The sequence below is a fragment of the Sorex fumeus genome, unplaced genomic scaffold, assembly GCF_029834395.1.
Source record: "Sorex fumeus unplaced genomic scaffold, SorFum_2.1 ptg000086l, whole genome shotgun sequence".
In the NCBI taxonomy this organism is placed as follows: domain Eukaryota; kingdom Metazoa; phylum Chordata; class Mammalia; order Eulipotyphla; family Soricidae; genus Sorex; species Sorex fumeus.
Genome location: NW_026606143.1, coordinates 38449662 through 38469829, shown reverse-complemented (window position 1 = coordinate 38469829; position 20168 = coordinate 38449662). Strand labels below are relative to the sequence as shown.

The 20168-nt window shown below is 45.8% G+C and overlaps 1 protein-coding gene across 1 annotated transcript in view; it reads left to right on the top strand.

Annotated features, from left to right (window-relative positions):
- Positions 1 to 10267, top strand: part of OFD1 (OFD1 centriole and centriolar satellite protein) — a 45606-nt gene extending 35339 nt beyond the window's left edge. Inside the window, exons 18-23 of the mRNA XM_056131261.1 lie at positions 1806 to 1900; positions 5329 to 5481; positions 7667 to 7860; positions 8173 to 8325; positions 9658 to 9725; positions 10147 to 10267. Of these exons, the coding sequence (XP_055987236.1) occupies positions 1806 to 1900; positions 5329 to 5481; positions 7667 to 7860; positions 8173 to 8325; positions 9658 to 9725; positions 10147 to 10189 (706 nt within the window). The 3' untranslated portion in view covers positions 10190 to 10267. The remainder of the gene's footprint in view (positions 1 to 1805; positions 1901 to 5328; positions 5482 to 7666; positions 7861 to 8172; positions 8326 to 9657; positions 9726 to 10146) is intronic.
- The last annotated feature ends 9901 nt before the right edge of the window (positions 10268 to 20168 follow it).

The window sequence follows — 20168 nt, the reverse complement described above, 5'->3', positions numbered from 1 at the left end:
AGTATATGCTTTGTTCAAGTCCCAGCACCACGTATGGTAGGTACCTTGAGTATTGCTGGGCGTGAGCTCTGAGTGCCAACATGCCTGGCTCAAAAGACAAAAAAAGAGGTCTTTTGCGAAGAACTTGTTTCTATTTCTTTGTTGTACTTTTTACTAAAGGTGGGATGCCCAGATCATTCCCAGAGCTTAGGGAGAAATGGGCAGAGAAGGAAAGAAACCAAGGGGGGGGGAAGGAATAAGATGAGAAAATGCAGTGAGGGGAAACAGGGGTCAGGGGCTTTGGTTATACTGATGATGTGGGAGAATGGTCTGGCTCTATATCCAAAGCACAGACTCAACAACACTGAAAATACGAATTCTGAGCTGTAACAACTGAACTTTGTCAAAGTGGCAGGCGGGGAGAGGGGGGGCGAGGAGGAGGATTGAGAGGGAGTATGGGAGCAGTGGTGGAGGGACACTGACATTGGCAGTGTGATTGGTACTGGAATATTGTATACCTAGTACTCAACTTTCAAAAGCTTTGTAAATAATGGTTGTTTCATTGACGAAAACAAAATTTTAAGTTATTTAAAAATATTTTTGGCATGTGAGACCAGAGAGATAGTACCAGGAGTAAAGCTCTTGTGACACACACACACACATACATGCATACATGCATGCATTTTTGGACCAGGTAGATGGTTCATAGGACTGAGTACATGCTTTGCTAGAGACAGCCCCAAGTACAGTCCCAGACACCCCTGTGTATGGCCCCAAATCAAACAAATCAACATTAGCATTTAAGTAGGCACCACGAAGATTCCTTTCTGCATGTTCCTGAAGCAAGTCTTAAGTGGGAGGTGGGCCTCAGGCCCTGTGGCTCAGCAGAGCAGACGGCTGTGTTCAGAGGTTCAGCAGTTGCTCTCTTATGGGTTGTTCTTCTAGTCATGAGAGGGACTCCTGCCCTGCCTGTTTAACCCTTTGCCGCAGTGGTGGGACTTTCTTTTTATTTTGGATGTTTGGATCACACCCAGGGATGCTCAGGGGTTACTCCTGGTTCGGCACTCAGGAATCACTCTTGGTGGTGCTTGAGGGAACCATTTGGAATGCCGGAGATCAAACCAGGTCGGCCAGGTGCAAGGCAAATGCTGTATCTGCTGTACATTTGCTCTGGCCCCATGGTGGGACTTTCTGCCTCTTGTTAGTGGGCTCAGGCATGAGCCTCTGCTAGGGGATTCAGTTCTGCTCTCCAGAGCTGGGAACTGCCTCTGGGCCTAGGTCCCAGAGTGGGTGCTGAGTGAGCACATCACCCCTTATTCCTTGTTGGCTCCTGGCTCTGTACCCAGGGATCACCCTTGACTGTGCTTAGGGAACCATAAGGGATGTCAGACATTGAAGATGGATTGGTGGCACTTGCAACAAGCACTCTAACCACTGTACTATCTCTCTGGCCCTTTGATCCTTGTTGGATGTAGCCCCGATAAGACACAAGATGGTGTCAGCTACTTTCATGTACAGATTTCTTTAGCTGGCTCCTGAGGAAGTTGCAGAATTAATTCTTTTAGATGAAATTCTGTGCTTCTGGAAAAACTTAACCTCTCCTCAGACTAGGCGTGAGAGGCACCATTGCTCTGCCATACGTGATTGAACCTACATCACATGCAGGGTGCTCACAGCCTTGCCCAGCACATGAGAGCTCTTTCTGGTCTCTGAATTTTATTTTCTAAAGCATTTTTTTCTGGTCACAAAGGCTTTTTGTAAGCCTATTCTCTTGGGTTTTACTTCATTAATGTCCCATATTCATGACTTTTGTTTTCCTAATCCAGTCTTTTTCAAAGGCCGGATGAAGTTGAAGACAGTGAATTTCCAAATCTGGACGATGTAGATTTTATGGATAAGGAGGAATTTGAAGCTTATGAATGTAAGTTCAAGTATGATTATTATGTTGATAATTGAAAAATTAGAAAGCTTAGTTTGCATGAAGTCTTGTTTCCCATTCTTATGAAAAGCAAAGAAGTTACAAATTAGTATATGTTGATTTTGTGCTAAAAACCACAAAGACAGATATATATTGACTAATTTTTATTAATATTTTTAGAGGCATGTCAATTTCTATTCTTCCAAATTTTGGATACAGTTCAAAAGCTACAGTGAAGCCGATATGTGAATCTGTAGCTTTCCTTGCCAAGTTTGGGATGGCCTCAGATTTGTTTATCTTAACATTTACTCTTCATTGTGCTGTGTGACGCCCTGATGTAATGCAGAAACCAAAATACCCACGTTTCCAAATAACATGACTCTCATCTCCACCAAGCATGCAGTCCTTATAGAAATAGGCAGAGCAACTTGGGTCTATATTCATTTCACGGCTGTATCAGTGACCTTGTTGCCTTGTTGGCTGCAGGGAGAAATATATAAAAGAGATGAAGAAAATGAAATCAGGCTAAACACGCACACACTCGCCCACCCTGTCACAGCTTCCGGTGGAAATCCAGTGGAAGCACGTCAGAGACAGCCTCAGATGATGCCAGAGTGGCACAGTGTAGACTCTATCATGCAAAGCGAAAGGCACATAAAAATGTCTCCACTTTAAAAATAGTTGGGGGGGGGGGTTGGAGCGATAGCACAGCGGTAGGGTGTTTGCCTTGCACGCAGCCGACCCAGGTTTGATTCCCAGCATCCCATATGGTCACCCCAAGCACCACCAGGAGTAATTCCTGAGTTCATGAGCCAGGAGTAACCCCTGTGCATCGCTGGGTGTGACCAAACAAAGCCAAAAAATAAAAATAAAAAATATATGATTGGGGTTGGGGGTTCTGGCACAGTGTGAGATCGGAGTTGGGTCCCCAGTGCTTCCCACTGGTACCAAGTGAAGTTCTGATGGCCCTGCACTCCCAGCCCTGCATATGCAAGCACTGGAACTGCATGGTGCAGACACCAGTTAGCACTGCAACTTCAGCAGTGTCCGAGCATCCTGACGAGGAGTGTGATGACCCCCGCCTCGCACCCCCACTCCACAATGCCACTGCCTACACCCCACAGGCATGTGTGTTGTGTGTGGGTTCCACAGCGACCCCTGGTGGGCAGTAGTACCAGAGTGTGCCAAGCACCACACTACATGAGGCCACCTCCAGGTGCAGGCAGATGTGCAGGCGACTGTGAGCATTGTGAGCAGATGTGCAAGCGCCACAGCCAGATGTGAGGCCCCTGGTTAGAGCAAGCAGTGAAGAGAAGAGGAGAAACAGTAGTACATGGAGCTGACAAAGGCAAACTTGCATTCTGCATATGCTCTAAGGGATAGCGAAAATCTACAAGAAAATGCCCACCCCAAGCACAAAGCTCTTGACATGTGAAAAGACAAGTTTGCACTCTGAAACATTTGCTAGGATAAGCCCAAACCCGGGATCTTGAAAGGGAAACTCAGATAGAGAAGGGAGCACCAAATAAAGGGTGTTGGGAGGATCCTCCCAGGATGGGAGATGCATGCTGAAAGTAGACTATAGACCAAACATGATTGCCACTCAATGCCTCTTTTGCAAACCACAGCACCCAAAAGGAGAGAGAGAATAAAAGAGAATGCCCTGCCACAGAGGCAGGGTGGGATGGGGTAGATGGGGGGTGGGAGGGATACCGGGATCCGTGGTGGTGGAGAATGGGCACTGGTGGAGGGATGGGTATTTGATCATTGTATAATTGAAACCCAAGCACAAAATTTGTAAGTCTACAACTGTACCTCATGGTGTTTCACTATTTAAAAAAAAAACCTGGGATCTCATGCAAAAACGAACCTAGAGAAGGGGCTTAGGTGTTCAATACATTTTAGTGCCCCTTGCTGAGAAAACCTGGGGGAAATGAGAAGCGTCCTAAGCAGGCTCCTGTAGCCCCATCTAGCCTTGTGCCATGGCAGTTTTCTTAGTTGTCTGATTAAAAAATTGGAGCTTGACAGCAGCACGGTATAGCAGAAATGGGTTCTGACTGACTCGCTTCCTTTCTCTGTCAGGACATAGATTTTCGTCCTTTTTCTATATAGTATTATATATATGAGTGTTATTTTTGGAAAACCCATCCTATAGCCATTAAGTTAGCCAGTGAAGAATCTCTTCTCCTATGATGAGTTTTGTTTTCTTGTTTGGGGGGGGGCGCTCCCAGACAGTGCTCAGGGAGCCCTGGGCTGCCCCTGGCCATAGTAGGGTCAGCTGACCTGGACAGCTCATTACCTGATCTAAGCAGTGCTGGGGGCCATCCATGGTGGTGTTCGGGGCCTCCAGGGTGACCAGACTCTGCCTCTGAGCCCTGGGCCCACCATTGGCATTTCCTTTCTCTACCTTTCGCTTCAGAAGGGAAAATGTTGGCAGCTGTTGCTTCTTTCTCTCCATGGTACACAGCAGCTAGTTCAGCGAGAGCCCTGTAAGGATGACGATGGAACCCTGGATATCCAAGAGGGTCTTGCACATTTTGTCTTCTTGTTGAGCTAGCCTGGGGGTGGGTGTTCAGTCATGCTCGGTTCCTTCTGGTCGTTTCCCTGGTGTGCTGCTCAAAACTCCACAGGTGGCTCTTCTCCGGTGCCTTTTCTTCTTCGTCTCTTTTTCTTTTCTTTTTGGGTCACACCCAGTGATGCACAGGGATTACTCCTGGCTCTGCACTCAGGAATTACTCCTGGTGGTGCATGGAGGACCATATGGGATGCTGGGAATCGAACTGGGGTCAGCCGCGTGCAAGGCAAACACCCTACCCGCTCTGCTATCGCTCCAGCCTCTGCCTGTTCTTCTTGAGGGGCTCACATGTAACCCTGGGCAATGTTGCCAGTCACCTCAGGTTGAGGAGACTAATGCACACTGAGTGGAGGTGCAAGAGTATTCGCTGAGAAGTCAAACCTAGTCGGATTCTGTCTCTGTCTCAGAATCCTTCCCCTCGGCGCACTTCCGGCCTTGGGGTGAAATCAGCCTGCAGAACCTCAGCGATGATCTGAGGTTCCAGCCCCAGCAGGTGTTGTAGCTAGTCTGTACTTTAGTCTCAGGACTGTCATGGCAGAGTGACAAAGGACCTTTCCAACAGTGCAGCGAGAGACTGACCGACTCCCCCAGAACCCTGGTGACCTTGTCACCTTGCTGCTGTTGAAATAGAACAGAAACTGTCAGCAGAGCCAGGCGAATTCTCGTCCCAGCTCTGTCTTGAGGATAACAAATCTAAGTGAACCGAATTCTCCGAAGTAGCAACACAGCAGCAAGCTGCTACTCCTTGGACTTTGTAAGGCCAGCTGACACCACGGTGCTCAGTGCTTAGTGTCCTCCCCCCCATCCGCCTCTGCTTCTGTTAGACTCATGAGACCATTGTTTGCACCTCATATAGATGGAGGAAGTTTCCCAAGGCCTTTTGACCTGGATGCATTTTATCCTGCTGGTGACATGCCACACATAGATACTACCTCTGTTGCCATCCACCCTGCTGGGGACATGCTTTATATGGACTCTGCCGCGGCCGCCATGCCCTTCTCTTATCCAGGTAAGTTTGTCTTTGTTTTCACTACTGGTCCTGACCTGTCGGCCTCGTGCGCGGATGCGTGGTACAATTTTCTGTACCCTCCAAGGACTTTTTATCAACAGCAGGCTCTGGTAGGGATTGGTGCTGTTTATGACCTTGCTCGAGTAATCCTAGTTTCAACCCTTAAAGACCCTGGGGAGGGCAGGCTTCATCTGAACTTCTGGGTGTCCTCCCGCAGGCCAGTTGGTAATAGATATTATTATCTGGAAGGATCTGGGTGGGCAGCAAGCCTCCCCTGGCTTGTTTTCTAGCTGGGGGGGGGGGTGGTCTCTGCTAGGCAGCCGTTTGGCAGAGACCTGCGTTGGCCGGGGATGAGAGAAATCTTCGCAAATAAGGGAAGCCAGTGGCGGGATACGTGTTCTGTCTTTGGGGTCGAATACAGATTATAACAGTGGGACTTGGGGTGTTGTGTGGATGGTTTGGGCCACATTGAGCAGTGCCCAGGGCCTGTTCCTGACTCTGTGCTCAGGAGTGATCCCTAGCCGTGCCTGGGGGACCATGTGTAGTGCCGGAAGATGCAAGCAAGCGCCTTAACTATTGCATTATGTCTCGAGCCCCAATCATGATGGCTTTTAAATTCATCACTTCTCGTCTTCATCTGGGGTACAGAGGGAACTGAACAGGCAAACCTCGGGGGTCTTTTCGTTGCCTAATAGAAATGCTTTGCTTTCATGTCTCAAGAGATTTTTGTTGGTTTGTTTTGTTGGGTCTCAGGCCACACCCAGCAGTGCTCAGAGTTTATTCCGGGTTCTGTACTCAGGGATCACTCCTAGCAACTCAGAGGAGCATATGGGGTGACAGGGATTTTTACTTCAAGGTTAGCCATATGCAGAGTAAGACCTCTCCTGCTGTACTAGCTCTTCATCCCTAAAGAGGTTTCTTTATGCCACCCTGACTGACAAAGTACATCGTATCAGCCAAAAAAAAAGGTGGTTCTTCTTTGGAATTTCTTTTCAAATTGGCATCCTGTTGTTGCACGTTGCTCTTCATGTGTGAAATCAACAACGTTTGGTTTCGATCAACAACGAGTGCTTTTGCCACTTCCAAGGAAGAGCTTGCATGCACTTCTGCCTGTGGGAATGATCTCTGCAGGCATTGGAATTTTATGGCCAGGATCGAGAAAGAGGGAGGATGGTGTCACTTGTTCATTGGTGAAACAAGCTCAATTCCGACAGCTGAATTAGAGTAGGGTAAAGCAGAGAGTTCCGAGTCCCCTGGTGAACCTGTGAGTTTGTCCATTTCTTGGCACTGTTAGGCGAAATGGCTTGGGTTATACTACAAATATGGATGAGGTCAGCATGGTCATCTGTGGGAGGGTGATTTAATGAAACGTGGGCAGGTGAGGGGCGGTGCTCAGAATAGCACAGAGGTTTAGCATGATGCCTTGCAAACATATGGTTGTGAGTTCAAATCCCCGATGTCCAATATGTGCTGAGAATAATCCTGGCCTGAGATTCCTGCCGCTGCAAGTAGATTTCCAGCCACACTGCAGCCAGACATGTATAAGTACCATAAAAAAGGAGCATGACTCCTTGTGAACACAACTAGAAATATGTGTGTGTCACAGGAAGCACTCAACAAGCAGTGTGACCATGTATGTGACTACACAACTAACATGCAAGTGGGTATTTACCCCAACAGGCCTAGGGATTTGTGGGGCTGTAGGGAAGAGAGAAATCTCTAAATGCCTTGCCTTCCCAGAAGCACCAGGGGGTGAAGAAGTAGATGGCATTGCTTTAAAGCCACAGTTTAGGGGCCATGCAGGAAAGATTAGTGGTCACTGTGTGGATGAGGTTGATCTCAGAGGTGCCATCGAAGGGGTTTTGTTGGAGAGGTGGGAAGAAGGAGTGCACCAAGATACGGTCATGGAGGAAGGCAGTCAGATTAATCACCAGAGAGACACTTGAGCACCTTCGCGGATGTGACGTAATCAGGACACTAAGTCCAAATGTTCCTGGTAGGGTTCAAAATATTCCCCGCAGTTGAGATAAAGGCCAGGTTTGCTGCCCAAATGTGTCTGGGGGCTCAAAGCCAGCAACACAGGCCTGGAGCTTGAAGCCAACGAGTGTAGTCTGAGAACCCCAGGGCTGGTTCCGAGTCTTGGCAGATGGCTCCTGCAAACTCGTTTTATGTTCACTGGAAATAGCTGATGCTGGAAACTCCTTAATCTCTGTACAACAAGACCCAGAGCAAAGACGAATTCAAGACAGGCAGGCAGAGGAGCAGTTGTGGGAACAGCAAATGAAGGAGCGCAGACTGAGGGAGGAAAAACGGCATAGCGAACGACAAGAAGCTTTGGAAAAGGAACGGAAAGAACTGGAACGGCTGGAACAGGAACGGGTAAGGCTACCAAAGTCAAATGCTTCTCTAGACGAGGTTGTCTGTATTCTCCCTGACTTGGTGTCTTCCTCGCGGGAAGGTGAGTGGGTGCATGTCTGATGTCAGCACCAGACAGGCTCATTGAGTCACTGGGGGATGTTACATTTAGCCTTTGGGGGTGTTCTGAGGAGAGCACGCTCTCTCCCAAGGAACTCTATCTACAGTCTGCAGGGTGTATTTGAGGGATGGGATTCTATTACTATGTGCTTTTCTGGAAATCTTCAGTGTTTTTAAAAAATCTACTTTCTATTCTGGTGACCACGTATTTCACAGAAATTGATCGAGCAAACGCTGAATCTGAACATAGAGAAAGAAAATGAACCCAACGTGGAAGAAACGAAAGAAGAATCTGCTTGTGATGATAACCCTCTAGAGAAATACATGAAGATCATCCAGCAAGACCAACAAAAGGAGGCTGAAGATAAGGTGCCATTGCTATGAGGGATGGGGTTGACCAGGTTGGATTTAAAAACGTTGGGGAGGGGCTGGAGCAATAGCACAGTGGGTAGGGCGTTTGCCCTGAACATGGCTGACCCAGGTTCAATTCCCAGCATCCCATATGGTCCCCTGAGCACCGCCAGGAGTAATTCCTGAGTGAATGAGACAGGAGTAACCCCTGTGCCTCACCATGTGTGACCCAAAAAGAAAAAAAACTTTGGGGAAGGAATCTGTCTTCTCAGTTGCAGGCCAGTTCACACGGAGCCTTGAGTCCTTAAAATATATTAGACTCTTGGCAGGATTTTATCTCTTTTGCTTGGGTAAAAAAATGAAAAGTTGGGATTTGTCAAAGTTTATAAAAATTTGGATTTCCTTTATTTTAAAAACGAAAAAAAAGGAGGGCCAGAGGATAATTCAAATGACTCGATACATGCTTTGATGCTGAAGGCCCAGGTTGTATACCTGGTACCAAATGTTCCTTCAAGGGGCTAGAGCGATAGCACAGCGGGTAGGGTGTTTGCCTTGCACGCAGGCAACCTGGGTTCGATTCCCAGCATCCCATATGGTCCCCTGAGTACCGCCAGGAGTAATTCCTGAGTGCAGAGCCAGGAATAACCCCTGTGCATCGCCGGGTATGACCCAAAAAGCAAAAAAACAAAACAAATGTTCCTTCAAGCCCTGTGAGGATGTGGACCCTCTGTAATCCAAAAAAGAACAAAATACAAGGGAGCCTTTATGGATGAATAATGGATGCACTAATACTTTCTGGGGCTTTTGTTTTGTTTTTGATTCAAATCTGGAGGTGCTCAGGGCTTATTCCTGACTCTGTACTCAGGGATCACCCCTGCTTGGATTTGGGGGACCAGATGGGATGTTGGGGATCAAATCTGATTTGGTCACATGTGAGGCAAGTAACCTACATGCTATACTATCACACTGGCCCCTGAGACATTGATATTTGATATAAGTGTGAAGTCGTACGGGTATAGAGAATGTATACTGGATAGTTGATTTTGATGTGCTTGCAAAGTTTCATACTTAAAAGTAAATGCCTTTTTAGACTTTTAGACTCATAAAATATGTACTGCAAAAATAGTTCTTAGAAAATTTACATATATATATATATATATATCATACCCAGTTGTGCTCAGGGCTTACTCCTGACTCCGCACTCAGGGATCACTCCTAGTGGGCTTGGGAGACTATCTGGGATGCCAGGGCTTGAACCCAGGTCAGCCACATGCAAGCCAAATGAGAAATCTTATGTTTTTAAATAAAATTATGTATAACTTCAAATTTCTTTCTACCTCTTTGTCCCAGAATGAAAAAAAGAAGACCAAAGAAGGTTCCGGAGTTGATACACCACCATCTAGTGATAAAGAAGGAAGGTATGGTGTCCCCAACTTTGTGTGCTTATGCCAGTTATTGTTGCATTGCTGGTTTGGGGGTGCTTGTAAAAAATTATTGATTCAATCAAAATTAGTGACTTGAGGGCCAGAGAGATAGTACAGGGATTAGAAATCTTGCCTTCTATCCAGCCATTTCAGTATTGCATATGTTTCCCCCAAAATGGCCAGGAGTGACCCCTGAGGACACAGTCAGGAATAACCCCAGAACACTGCTAGACATGACCAGATACTCCCACCTCTCAAAAAATGAGTGATCTAGTAAAGATCAAATTTTAACTTGTGAAATTGCTCCTGATACGAATTGTGAGGTTGTAAACCCCACAGTGAATAAGAACATGATGAAGATCCCCAAGTAAACTTGACCAGTATCAACATTTTAAAAATTTGTCTCTGTCTTTAGTTTCACAGGTTTTTCTCAAGAAGATGTGGACGACTTTTGGTAACCATTTTCAGCCTCAGTGCCTGTAGTATTAACATCGTAACTAATCTGTAATAAGGTAGAACTAGCAATAAAAGCAATGCATGAGAGTCTGTGTGATTTATTTTTTCTCTCGAGTTTCTGGTATTACAATGTATAAACAACTTTGTTGAGGGATACTTCAGACAGTTTCATTCTTGGGCCTTTCATTCCTTATACTAGAGTAGAATCTCATTTTTGTCTTTTTAAAAAATTTAGACACTGTGGTTTAAGATATTGATAATGGTAGGGTTTCTTGCATCCAACACCATAACTTCCATCAGAAGTCCACTTCTGTCCACCACTGTCCCTTTCCCTTCCACGGTAAGCTTTCTACTGAAGACCACGTCTTAGTATCTGTTGCGTTGGGGCATTTGCTACTCCCCTACTATGTTTCTTTATATCCAGCATATGAGAGAGCTCATTCTGAATCTGCCCCCTCCATATAGCAGCAAATTGCATGATTTCATCATTTCTTATAGCAGTGTAGCAGTGTACTGTATATTGTATATACATTGTATATACATTGTATATCTGTACTGTAGTTTCTTTTTTTTTATTAATTTTTATTACTGAAACACCATGAGGTACAGTTGTAGACTTACAGATTTTTGTGCTTGGGTTTCAATTATACAATGATCAAATACCCATCCCTCCACCAGTGCTCATTTTCCACCACCATGGATCCCAGTATCTCTCCTACCACCCATCCCCCCCATCCCACGCTGCCTCTGTGGCAGGGCATTCCCTTTTGTTCTCTCTCTCCTTTTGGATGTTGTGGTCTGCAAAAGAGGCATTGAGTGGCAATCATGTTTGGTCCATAGTCTACTTTCAACATGCATCTCCCATCCTGGGAGGATCCTCTAAACACCCTTTATTTGGCGTTCCCTTCTCTATCTGAGCTGCCCTTTGCCCTAGGATGCCCGGCAGTCCTCTAAGCCATGGTGTAATCCTCCTGTGTACCATAGTTTCTTTATGCAGTTATCTGTTCTTGGATACTTCCCCCATTTTTGTCTTAAAAACCAGGGTAGACATACTCCAGCGAGAATAGCCTAGCTCTCAGGAATAGGAATAGGAGGATTTCATTAGGGGGTGAGAGATTCATGAATTTGGGGGAGAAAAAGACTGGCTGGAGGGTTGCTGGAATCAAGGTACTGCCCAGATTCTGACCATAGTTGGTCACTTTCAGGGGTTGTCATGCAAGTGTGCATTGTCATGGTGTAGGTGGTTGTGGTTTTTACTATGACATGTATTAGTTGCCCATCAATTACCTGGGCCTTCTCAGATTCTCTCGGCTCCTAGAGCGTATTGCAAGTACTGGGCTTCATTGTACTCATCTCTCATAGAGTGTTTATTGTTTGTTTTATTTTGGGGCCACAGCTGCCAGTGCTCAGGGATCACTTCTGGCGGGCTCGAGGGATTATATGGGGTACTGGGGATCAAACCCAGGTTAGCTATCTGCAAGGCAAACTCCCTACCAGCTCCAGCCCCTCTCTTAGAGCGTTTAACATCTATAGCCTATTAATTCTTGACGAAACATCATGTGGTTCAAACACAGAATAGGTACCACTTCAAAGAAGTAGTGGTCTCTACATAAGACAATATTCTTTTGCCACAAGGTGACTAAATTTTTTTAAATAGAAAACTGTATAGCTTGGATCATTTGTATATCATACGCTGGCTATTTTCTTACCTTAATTCCAACAAGAACTTGGCATCTTTTTCAATAATATCTTGAGTAATTATTTTTCTTCCAGCTTTATTGACAGTACTGATATAATGTGTGAGTTTAAATATATTAACATATTGATGTATATTATGAAATGATTACCACCATAGTCTTAGTAACACCTGCTTCATGTTACATGATTACCACTTGTGATGAAAACATTTAAGATCTATTCTTAGGAACTTTCTGATAAGTAATAGCATTACTAAGTATAATCAGTATGTTGTACATTTGACCACCTGATTGTACTCATCTCATTGAAATATTATATTCTTTTTTTATTCTATAGCACTGTAGCACTGTCGTCCCATTGTTCATCGATTTGCTTGAGTGGGCACCAGTAACGTCTCCATTGTGAGACTTGTTGTTACGGTTTTTGGCATATTGAATATGTCACGGGGAGCTTGCCAGGCTCTGCTGTGAGGGTAGGATACTCTTGGTAGCTTGCCGGGCTCTCTGAGAGGGATGGAGGAATCAAACCTGGGTCAGCCGCATGCAAAGCAAATGCCCTACCCGCTGTGATTTCACTCCAGCCCCTGAAATGTTATATTCTTTGATGAACAACTCTTGCCTTCCTCCTTTATTATTATTATTTATTTATTTTTGCTTTTTGGGTCACACCTGGTGATGCACAGGGGTTATTCCTGGCTTTGCACTCAGGAATTACTTCTGGCCATGCTCAGGGAGCCATATGGGATGCTGGGAATGAAACCCAGGTTGGCCGTGTGCAAGGCAAATGCCCTACCCGCTGTGCTATCACTCCAGCCCCTGAAATGTTATATTCTTTAATGAACACCTCTTGCCCTCCTCCAAACCCTGGGTAACCATCACTCCAGACTGTCTCCATGAGCTCAGCTTATTTAGATTCCACATTTGTGATTATATAGTAGTTATGATTCTCTGCCTTATTTCACTTAGCGTCATGTCCTCAAGAACCATCTGTGTTGTTGCAAGTGACAGGACCATTTTTTAAAAATTTTTATTAGTGAGACACCATGAGGTACAGTTGTAGACTTACAAATTTTGTGCTTGGGTTTCAGATATACAATGATTGAGTACCCATCCCTCCACCAGTGCCCATTCTCCACTACCACTGATCCCAGTATCCCTCCCACCCCCCGTCACCCCCATCCCACCCTCCCTCTGTGGCAGGTCATTCCCCTCTGTTCTCTCTCTCTCTCCTTTTGGGTATTGTGGTTTGCAAAAGAGGAATTGAGTGGCAATCATGTTTGGTCTATAGTCTACTTTCAGCATGTTTCTCCCATCCTGGGAGGATCCTCCCAACACCCTTTATTTGGTGCTCCCTTCTCTATCTGAGCTGCAGAACCTTTTTTTTTCATTGCTGATTAATACTTCATTGTGTGTGTCTGTTACATATTATTCGTTCCTTGATGGTCATGGAGGTTATACACACACCCTGATGATTGTGAATAATGTTGTGGTAAACATGGGGGTGCAGGTGTCTAAGATCTTGGTGGTTTTCTCCTCTAGGGGCTATGCATGTCGTGCTCTGGGACCCCAGGCTGCTCCCAGCAGAACTTAACCTATGGTACTCTATTGGGTGTGCTCTAGGCCACTCCCTAGGAGTGCTCGGGTCATCAGGGCAATACCCAGCAGTGCTCAGAGGTCGTGCAGTGCCCAGTATTGACTTCTAGGCTTTGCACAGGCTAGGCATGTACTCCTCCACTTGAGCCATACTTTCAGTCTCGGGATCATGATGTTTTGGTTTATAGTTTTGGTCTGTACCTGGTGGCATTACTCCTGGCTTTGTGCTTGGGAGTCAACTGTGTCAGGGCCTGGGAGACCATGCGCTGCAGGAGACAAGCTTTCCGCTGATGCTAGGTACTTTTTTCAATCACTCTTTCCTTTTTTTTCTTTTTTGAGGTCACACCCAGCGATGCACAGGGGTTACTTCGGTGATGCACAAGGGTCACCTTCTGGCTCTGTACTCAGGAATTACTCCTGGTGGTGCTCAGGGGACAATATGGGATGATGCTGTGGATCGAACCTGGGTCAGCCGCATGCAAGGCAAATGCCTTCCCTGCTGTGCTATTGCTCCAGCCCCTCCCTCTTTCTTTTGAATAACCTTCCTGCCTCTCTTCTCTTGCACGGCCTCTATCACGCATACGCTGTTTCCCTTGATGGCGACTGGATTCCATGAGGTAGAGGGCAAGAAAGATGTTTGCAGGCTTCCCTGGTACCAAGGGATAAGTTCAGTCTGCCTTGAGGCTAGATTGGATGCTTTAACCCTCAAGAAGCAGCTGTTCAAGTAAGCCTGGGGGTAGGTACTTCAGTGTGCTCCTCTCTGCATGGAGCCTCGCAGAGAACTAAAAACTGCTGCTTGCCTGCAGTTCTATGGCCTTTCAGAGCCAGGTGACCCAGAGACATGTGACGAGCAGCAGCTGCTGAGGCAGCTTCTGTGGGAGATGGCGATGGCTCGGAGTGGGCTAGGTGGGCAGATGAGTGAGCACAGCCTTTAGCATCTGAGGGCGACAGCATTAGCCCCTTAACTGTGCTGAATCCGAAGCTGGACTTAGGCAGTGCTGTTTGATATGTCCAACTGTTTTATTTTAATTTTTAAATGTAGGAATACTGCTATTTATTCAGCCATTGGTTAAGCTGATCGAATTGGGCATGAACTCCACACCAATTATTTCTTTTTTCCCTTTTTTTAATTATTTTTTTTCTTTTTGGGGTCACACCCAGTGATGCACAGGGGTTACTCCTGGCTCTGCACTCAAGAGTCACTCCTGGCGGTGCTCAGGGGACCATATGGGATGCTGGGAATCGAACCCGGGTCAGCTGCATGCAAGGCAAACGCCCTACCCGCTGTGCTATCGCTCCAGCCCTTTTTTCCTTTTAAAAATATTTTATTATTATTATTATTTTGCTCGAGCGGGCCCAGTAACGTCTCCATTGGAGACTTTGTTGTTACTGTGTCTGGCATATCAAATACTCTCGGTAGCTTGCCGGGCTCTCCGAGAGGGGCGGAGGAATCGAACTCGGTTTGGCCATGTTGGCCGCTTGTAAGGCGAACGCCCTACCCGCTGTGCTATCGCTCCAGCCTGGCAAGCTCCCCATGACGTATTCGATATGCCAGACACAGTAACAACAAAGTCTCCAATGGAGACGTTACTGGGCCCGCTCGAGCAAATCGATGATCAACGGGAGGGCCTTTTACTTTACTTTACTTATTATTATTATTTTAATGAATCACCATAAGATACAGTTACAGACTTACAAACTTTTTTTATGTAGGAGTACTGCTATTCATTCAGCCACTGATCACCTGATTGAATTGGGCATCAACTCTGAAGACTTACAAATATTTGAGATTACATTTTAGTCATACAATGATTGAGTACCCATACCTCCACCAGTGCCCATTCTCCACCACCAATGATCCCAGAATCCCTCCCACCCCACCCATCTCTGTGGCAGGGCATTCCCTTTTGTTCTCTCTCTCGTTTTGGTTGTCCACACCAACTATTTCTTAGGGGAAGTCTGGAACTAGGATCCCAATCGTTGGAAAGAAATGTTTGATAGCACTTCAGGGCTCTCATAGACATCTGCCCTGTTGGCCTTACGACTAGGTATTTTGGGAGGCCCATCCCTCAAGTTGGAGCCTTCAGACCTAGGGAACAAACAGCGCTGGAACCCCTTCTTTTCTGCAGGGAGATGCCGGGCAGTGGCCTCCCCATTGCGACTGTGTGGGTCTGCTGGTGTGGGCTGACAAGGGGGCCTGCCTGTCTGTCCCGTTCCCCCGTGAGGCGTGCTTGTTTGCCTGACACGTGAGACTAATTCAGCACTTCTCAGTACTTCCTGAGGACTCTTCCACGTGACTTACATTTGGAGTCTCTGCGGATTCTGGGAGTTTCTGCCTACGTTTCAGCCCCAGGTAATATCTTGACACTTTCTGACATTGCTGAGCTTTTTACCCACTGTGGATTTTCAAAGCCCTTGTTTGTCTTAACTTCTTTTTATTTGACTCTTCGGGTCACACCCGGCGATGCTCAGGGGTTACTCCTGGCTCCGCACACAGGAATTAGTCCTGGTGGTGCTCAGGGGACCATATAGGCTGCCAGGGATCGAACCTGAGTCAGCCATGTGCAAGGCAAATGCCCTCCCTGCTGGACTTCAGTCCCCGTGTCTTGGCTTCTCTTTTTGGTTTTGTATTTGTATGTTTTGGGGGGAGGGAGGGTGGGCGCCAGTTGTCACACCTGGCAGTGCTCAAGGCTTACTTCTGACTCAGTACTAAGGGCTTACTCCTGATGGTGCTCAGGGGACCATATGGAATGCAGGGATTGGGCCCAGCTTAGCCACATGCAAGGCAAGTACTCGCTCCAGCCCTTAAGTCCTAGCTTCTTAAACTATATTTTCAGCAGTGCTACTTCTGTAACTGAATACAGGGGTTGCAGAAAACTTGGCAACAGCAAAAGGTTTCTGAATGCACAATGATTGTGAACAAATTCCAGGTGTTCCTGTCAGCGTTCACCTGAGATGTATTCCTTAGGCGAAATGGGTCATTAGTGGAAAGAGAAACCCCCGGTCGAAATAACTCATTGTATACTTGGTTTTCTAGCTTCGTGTTTTTTTTTCTTTTTGGGTCACACCCGGCAATGCACAGGGGTCACTCCTGGCTCTGCGCTCAGGAACCACCCCTGGAGGTGCTCAGGGGACCATATGGGATGCCGGGAATCGAACCTATGTTGGCCGTGTGCAAGGAGCACTACCCTCTGTGCTATTACTCCAGCCCCTGGCTTTGGTTTTGGTAACTTCATTTTTCTCCTGGTCAACAAATTCTGAGCTATATTCTTTTTTTGTTTGGGGAGCCAACCCTGGTGGTACTCAGGGGACCTTGTGGTGCTAGGGACCCACCTCAGGGTTCCAGCATTCAGAACATGTGTTCCCACCATTTGAGCTAGTTCTCTGACCATAGATCAGTATTCTTAATATTTAATTCTCAATAATAATTTAAAGTTATTTCTTTTTTCTTTTCTTTTTGATTTGCTTTTTGGGTCACATCCAGCAATACACAGGGGTTACTCCTGGATCTGCACTCAGTAATTACTCCTGGCGTACTCAGGGGACCATATGGGATGCTGGGAATCGAACCTGGGTCGGCCACGTGCAAGGCAAATGCCCTACCCGCTGTACTATCACTCCAGCCCCTAAAGTTATTTCTTAGTTCATATAGCTTCACCAGTGTCTCTCAACCTATTTCTGACTATGGCCCCCTTCTGACTTTGTTTCCTTCCTATGCCCCCTGTTCTACTGGTTGCCCCCCCCCCTTTATGCAATTTTCACCTGCAGTCTCCAACCAAGAAACACTGATCTAGATGAGTTCCCCTTCTCCCACCTCTGCAAGCCCCCCCTGAGGCCCTGTTTAAATGACCCCAGTGATTCTTAGATATAATAAAGTATAAATATCAAAGGAGATCCACCCAGATCCCCCACCTTTCAGTATGTAGGCGTTACACCCACCAACTGCCCCCGGCTCCATGTAATCTCATCAATGGCCAATACCCAGAGACTCAGAGATTATAAAACCCAGCTCCTGGAAGATGGCCACGTGACATCTTATTATCTTATTATTATCTAGGTCTTACTCTGGAGAACCTGGCAGGCTACCAAAAGTATCCTGCCCACATGGCAGAGTCTGGTAAACTCCCCGTGGTGTATTCAATATGCTAAAAATCAGTAACAATGATGGGTCTCATTCTCCTGACCCTGAAAGAGCCTCAAATGTGGCACTTTTAAAATCTCAGGGCTAGGACTAAGGAGATGTTACTGGGGCCTGCTCGAGGCAATCGATGAACAACAGGATGACAGTGACAGTGATCAAAGAAGTGATGAAGATTGAGTTCAGCTTTGAAAAATAATGTTCTTTACCAATTCTGATTTAGCTCTGTTTTATTTTTTTTGTTTGTTTGTTTCCTGAAAACCTCTTACAGATTTACTTGCTCTGATTGTCTCTTTGAAAAAGAGGATAAATCTATGCTATTTTAAAAATGTGGGAACAGATTTACCAGAGAGATGGATGTTCTCATTTCGGAAAAGATACTACTAACAGGGACCGGAGCAAAGTGGCTTTAAGGCTCTTTTCTTGCACACAGCCAACCCAAGTTTAATCCCCAGCACCCCTGGAGTGATCCCTGAACACCACTAGTTGTGACCGTGAAACAAAAGAAATACTACTAACAAAATGGGTTCCTTCAAATGTGAGTGAAGATCATGGCATTATGAACCACAGAAGAATTTTTTCAAAATCTTTATTGTGGAAACTTTGGACCTCATTTTGGGCAACCTGAGGCCATACCTGGCTTTTCTGACTGTGCTCAGGAGTGACCCCTGGTGGTGCTGATGGGATCATACGCGGTGCTGGTCAAATGGGGCAGTTGCATGCAAGACAAGTGCCTTACTCTCTGTAATGTGCTCTCTATGACCCTGGTCCTCGTTTTTAATCAACTTTATTTTGTATTTTAATGGGAGGGTCTCTTCCCTGTAATTTTGACTTTGTTTTCACCCCCTCAAATGTTTCAGGGGTAGGTTCAGTGGTAAAGAGCCTGCTTTGCATGTTTTTTTTTGTTTTTTTAAATCATTACTATTTCTTATTGAATCACTGTCAGATAGGCCTTTACAAAGCTGTTCATGACAATTATTGCAGTTATAGAACCTCATGAGCAACACTGTCAACCAACTTTTAAATCTTTTTTTTTCTTTTTTTTCCATAAATTTTTATTAGTGAAACACCACGAGGTACAGTTGTAGACTTACAAATTTTTGTGCTTGGGTTTCAGTTATACAATGATCGAATACCCATCCCTCCACCAGTGCCCATTTCCCACCATCATGGATCCCAGTATCGCTGCCCCTCAAAAAATGCTTTGCATGTTTGAAGCCCAGGATTCCATTCCTGGCACCATACACACACACACACACACATACACACACACACCACCACCACCATCACCACCACACACACAAACACACACCACCACCATCACCACACACACATACACACACACTTCAGAAGGTGTCACTGCAGGAAGGAAAATATTTCCTTCATCTGCATTTTTGGTGGCAGGATTCTGACAATTAAGACAGAGGCATTTGATCTTATCTGGCCATGATTTATACATGCCTTATTAGGTGACTCAATTTAACAAATAATTGCACAAAATTCTCAACAGAAAGTATTAAGTAATGTGACACATAGCCTACTAATTGGGCTCCTGCCTGTTCTCTTGCCAGGCATGAAGGGAGGGTGAAGGGTGATGGTCTGATCTGACTCAGCACCTCATTAGCAGCAGTGATGTGTCAACAGTGAACGAAGAGGTCCTTACTAAGAAAGGTCACATACAGGAAATCTAGTTGCCTCATCACACCAGCACATTAGTCATTTAAAAAAGACTATACGGGGGGCTGGAGAGATAGCACAGCGGGTAAGGCATTTGCCTTGCACACGGCCGACCCGGGTTCGATTCCCAGCATCCCATATGATCCCTTGAGCACCGCCAGGCGTAACTCCTGAGTGCAGAGCCAGGAGTAACCCCTGTGCATCGCCAGGTGTGACTCAAAAAGAAAAAAAAAGACTATACGGAATCCTAAATCACAACCTTTTTTCTGCTGCTTTAGAGAATGGGAACCTTAACTATAAGAAATAGATTGGAGGGGGCTTTACCTGGCATTGCTCAAGGTTATTCCTGCCTCTGCACTCAGGAATTACTCCTGGCACTGTTTGAGGGACCAGATGGGATGCTGGGGATCGAACTTCGGTTGTCTGCGTGCCCTACTTGTACTGTCACTCTGGCTCCAAGAACTAGTTTTACAAAACTATTTCTGACAACATCTTCTTTCAGTTGACTTCACTACTTTGGGCGTGTAAGTAGTCGATGGAACGTGGACCTTTATGAAGTTCCTTGCTGTCTGTACTTTTCCTGAACTTGAGTTTTGTGTTAATCCCTTGGTCTGTCTGCTAAAACACGACGAAAACCTTCATATTTTTCACTGAGGACTGTAAAGTGTTTTGGCACTTTGTGTAAAATATAGCCCAGTGGGGTAGTCTTTTCTCAGACTGCTTACTTTAAAAGAGGCATTTTGTCAGAAATGAAACATTGCACGCATAAATTTGATTTCCATACAAATGTGTCCCCTTGAGTATACATATTTAAAAACGACACCATACTGAGGACAGAGAAAGATAGTATTTATGTATGGTAAGAAGGCAAGTGAA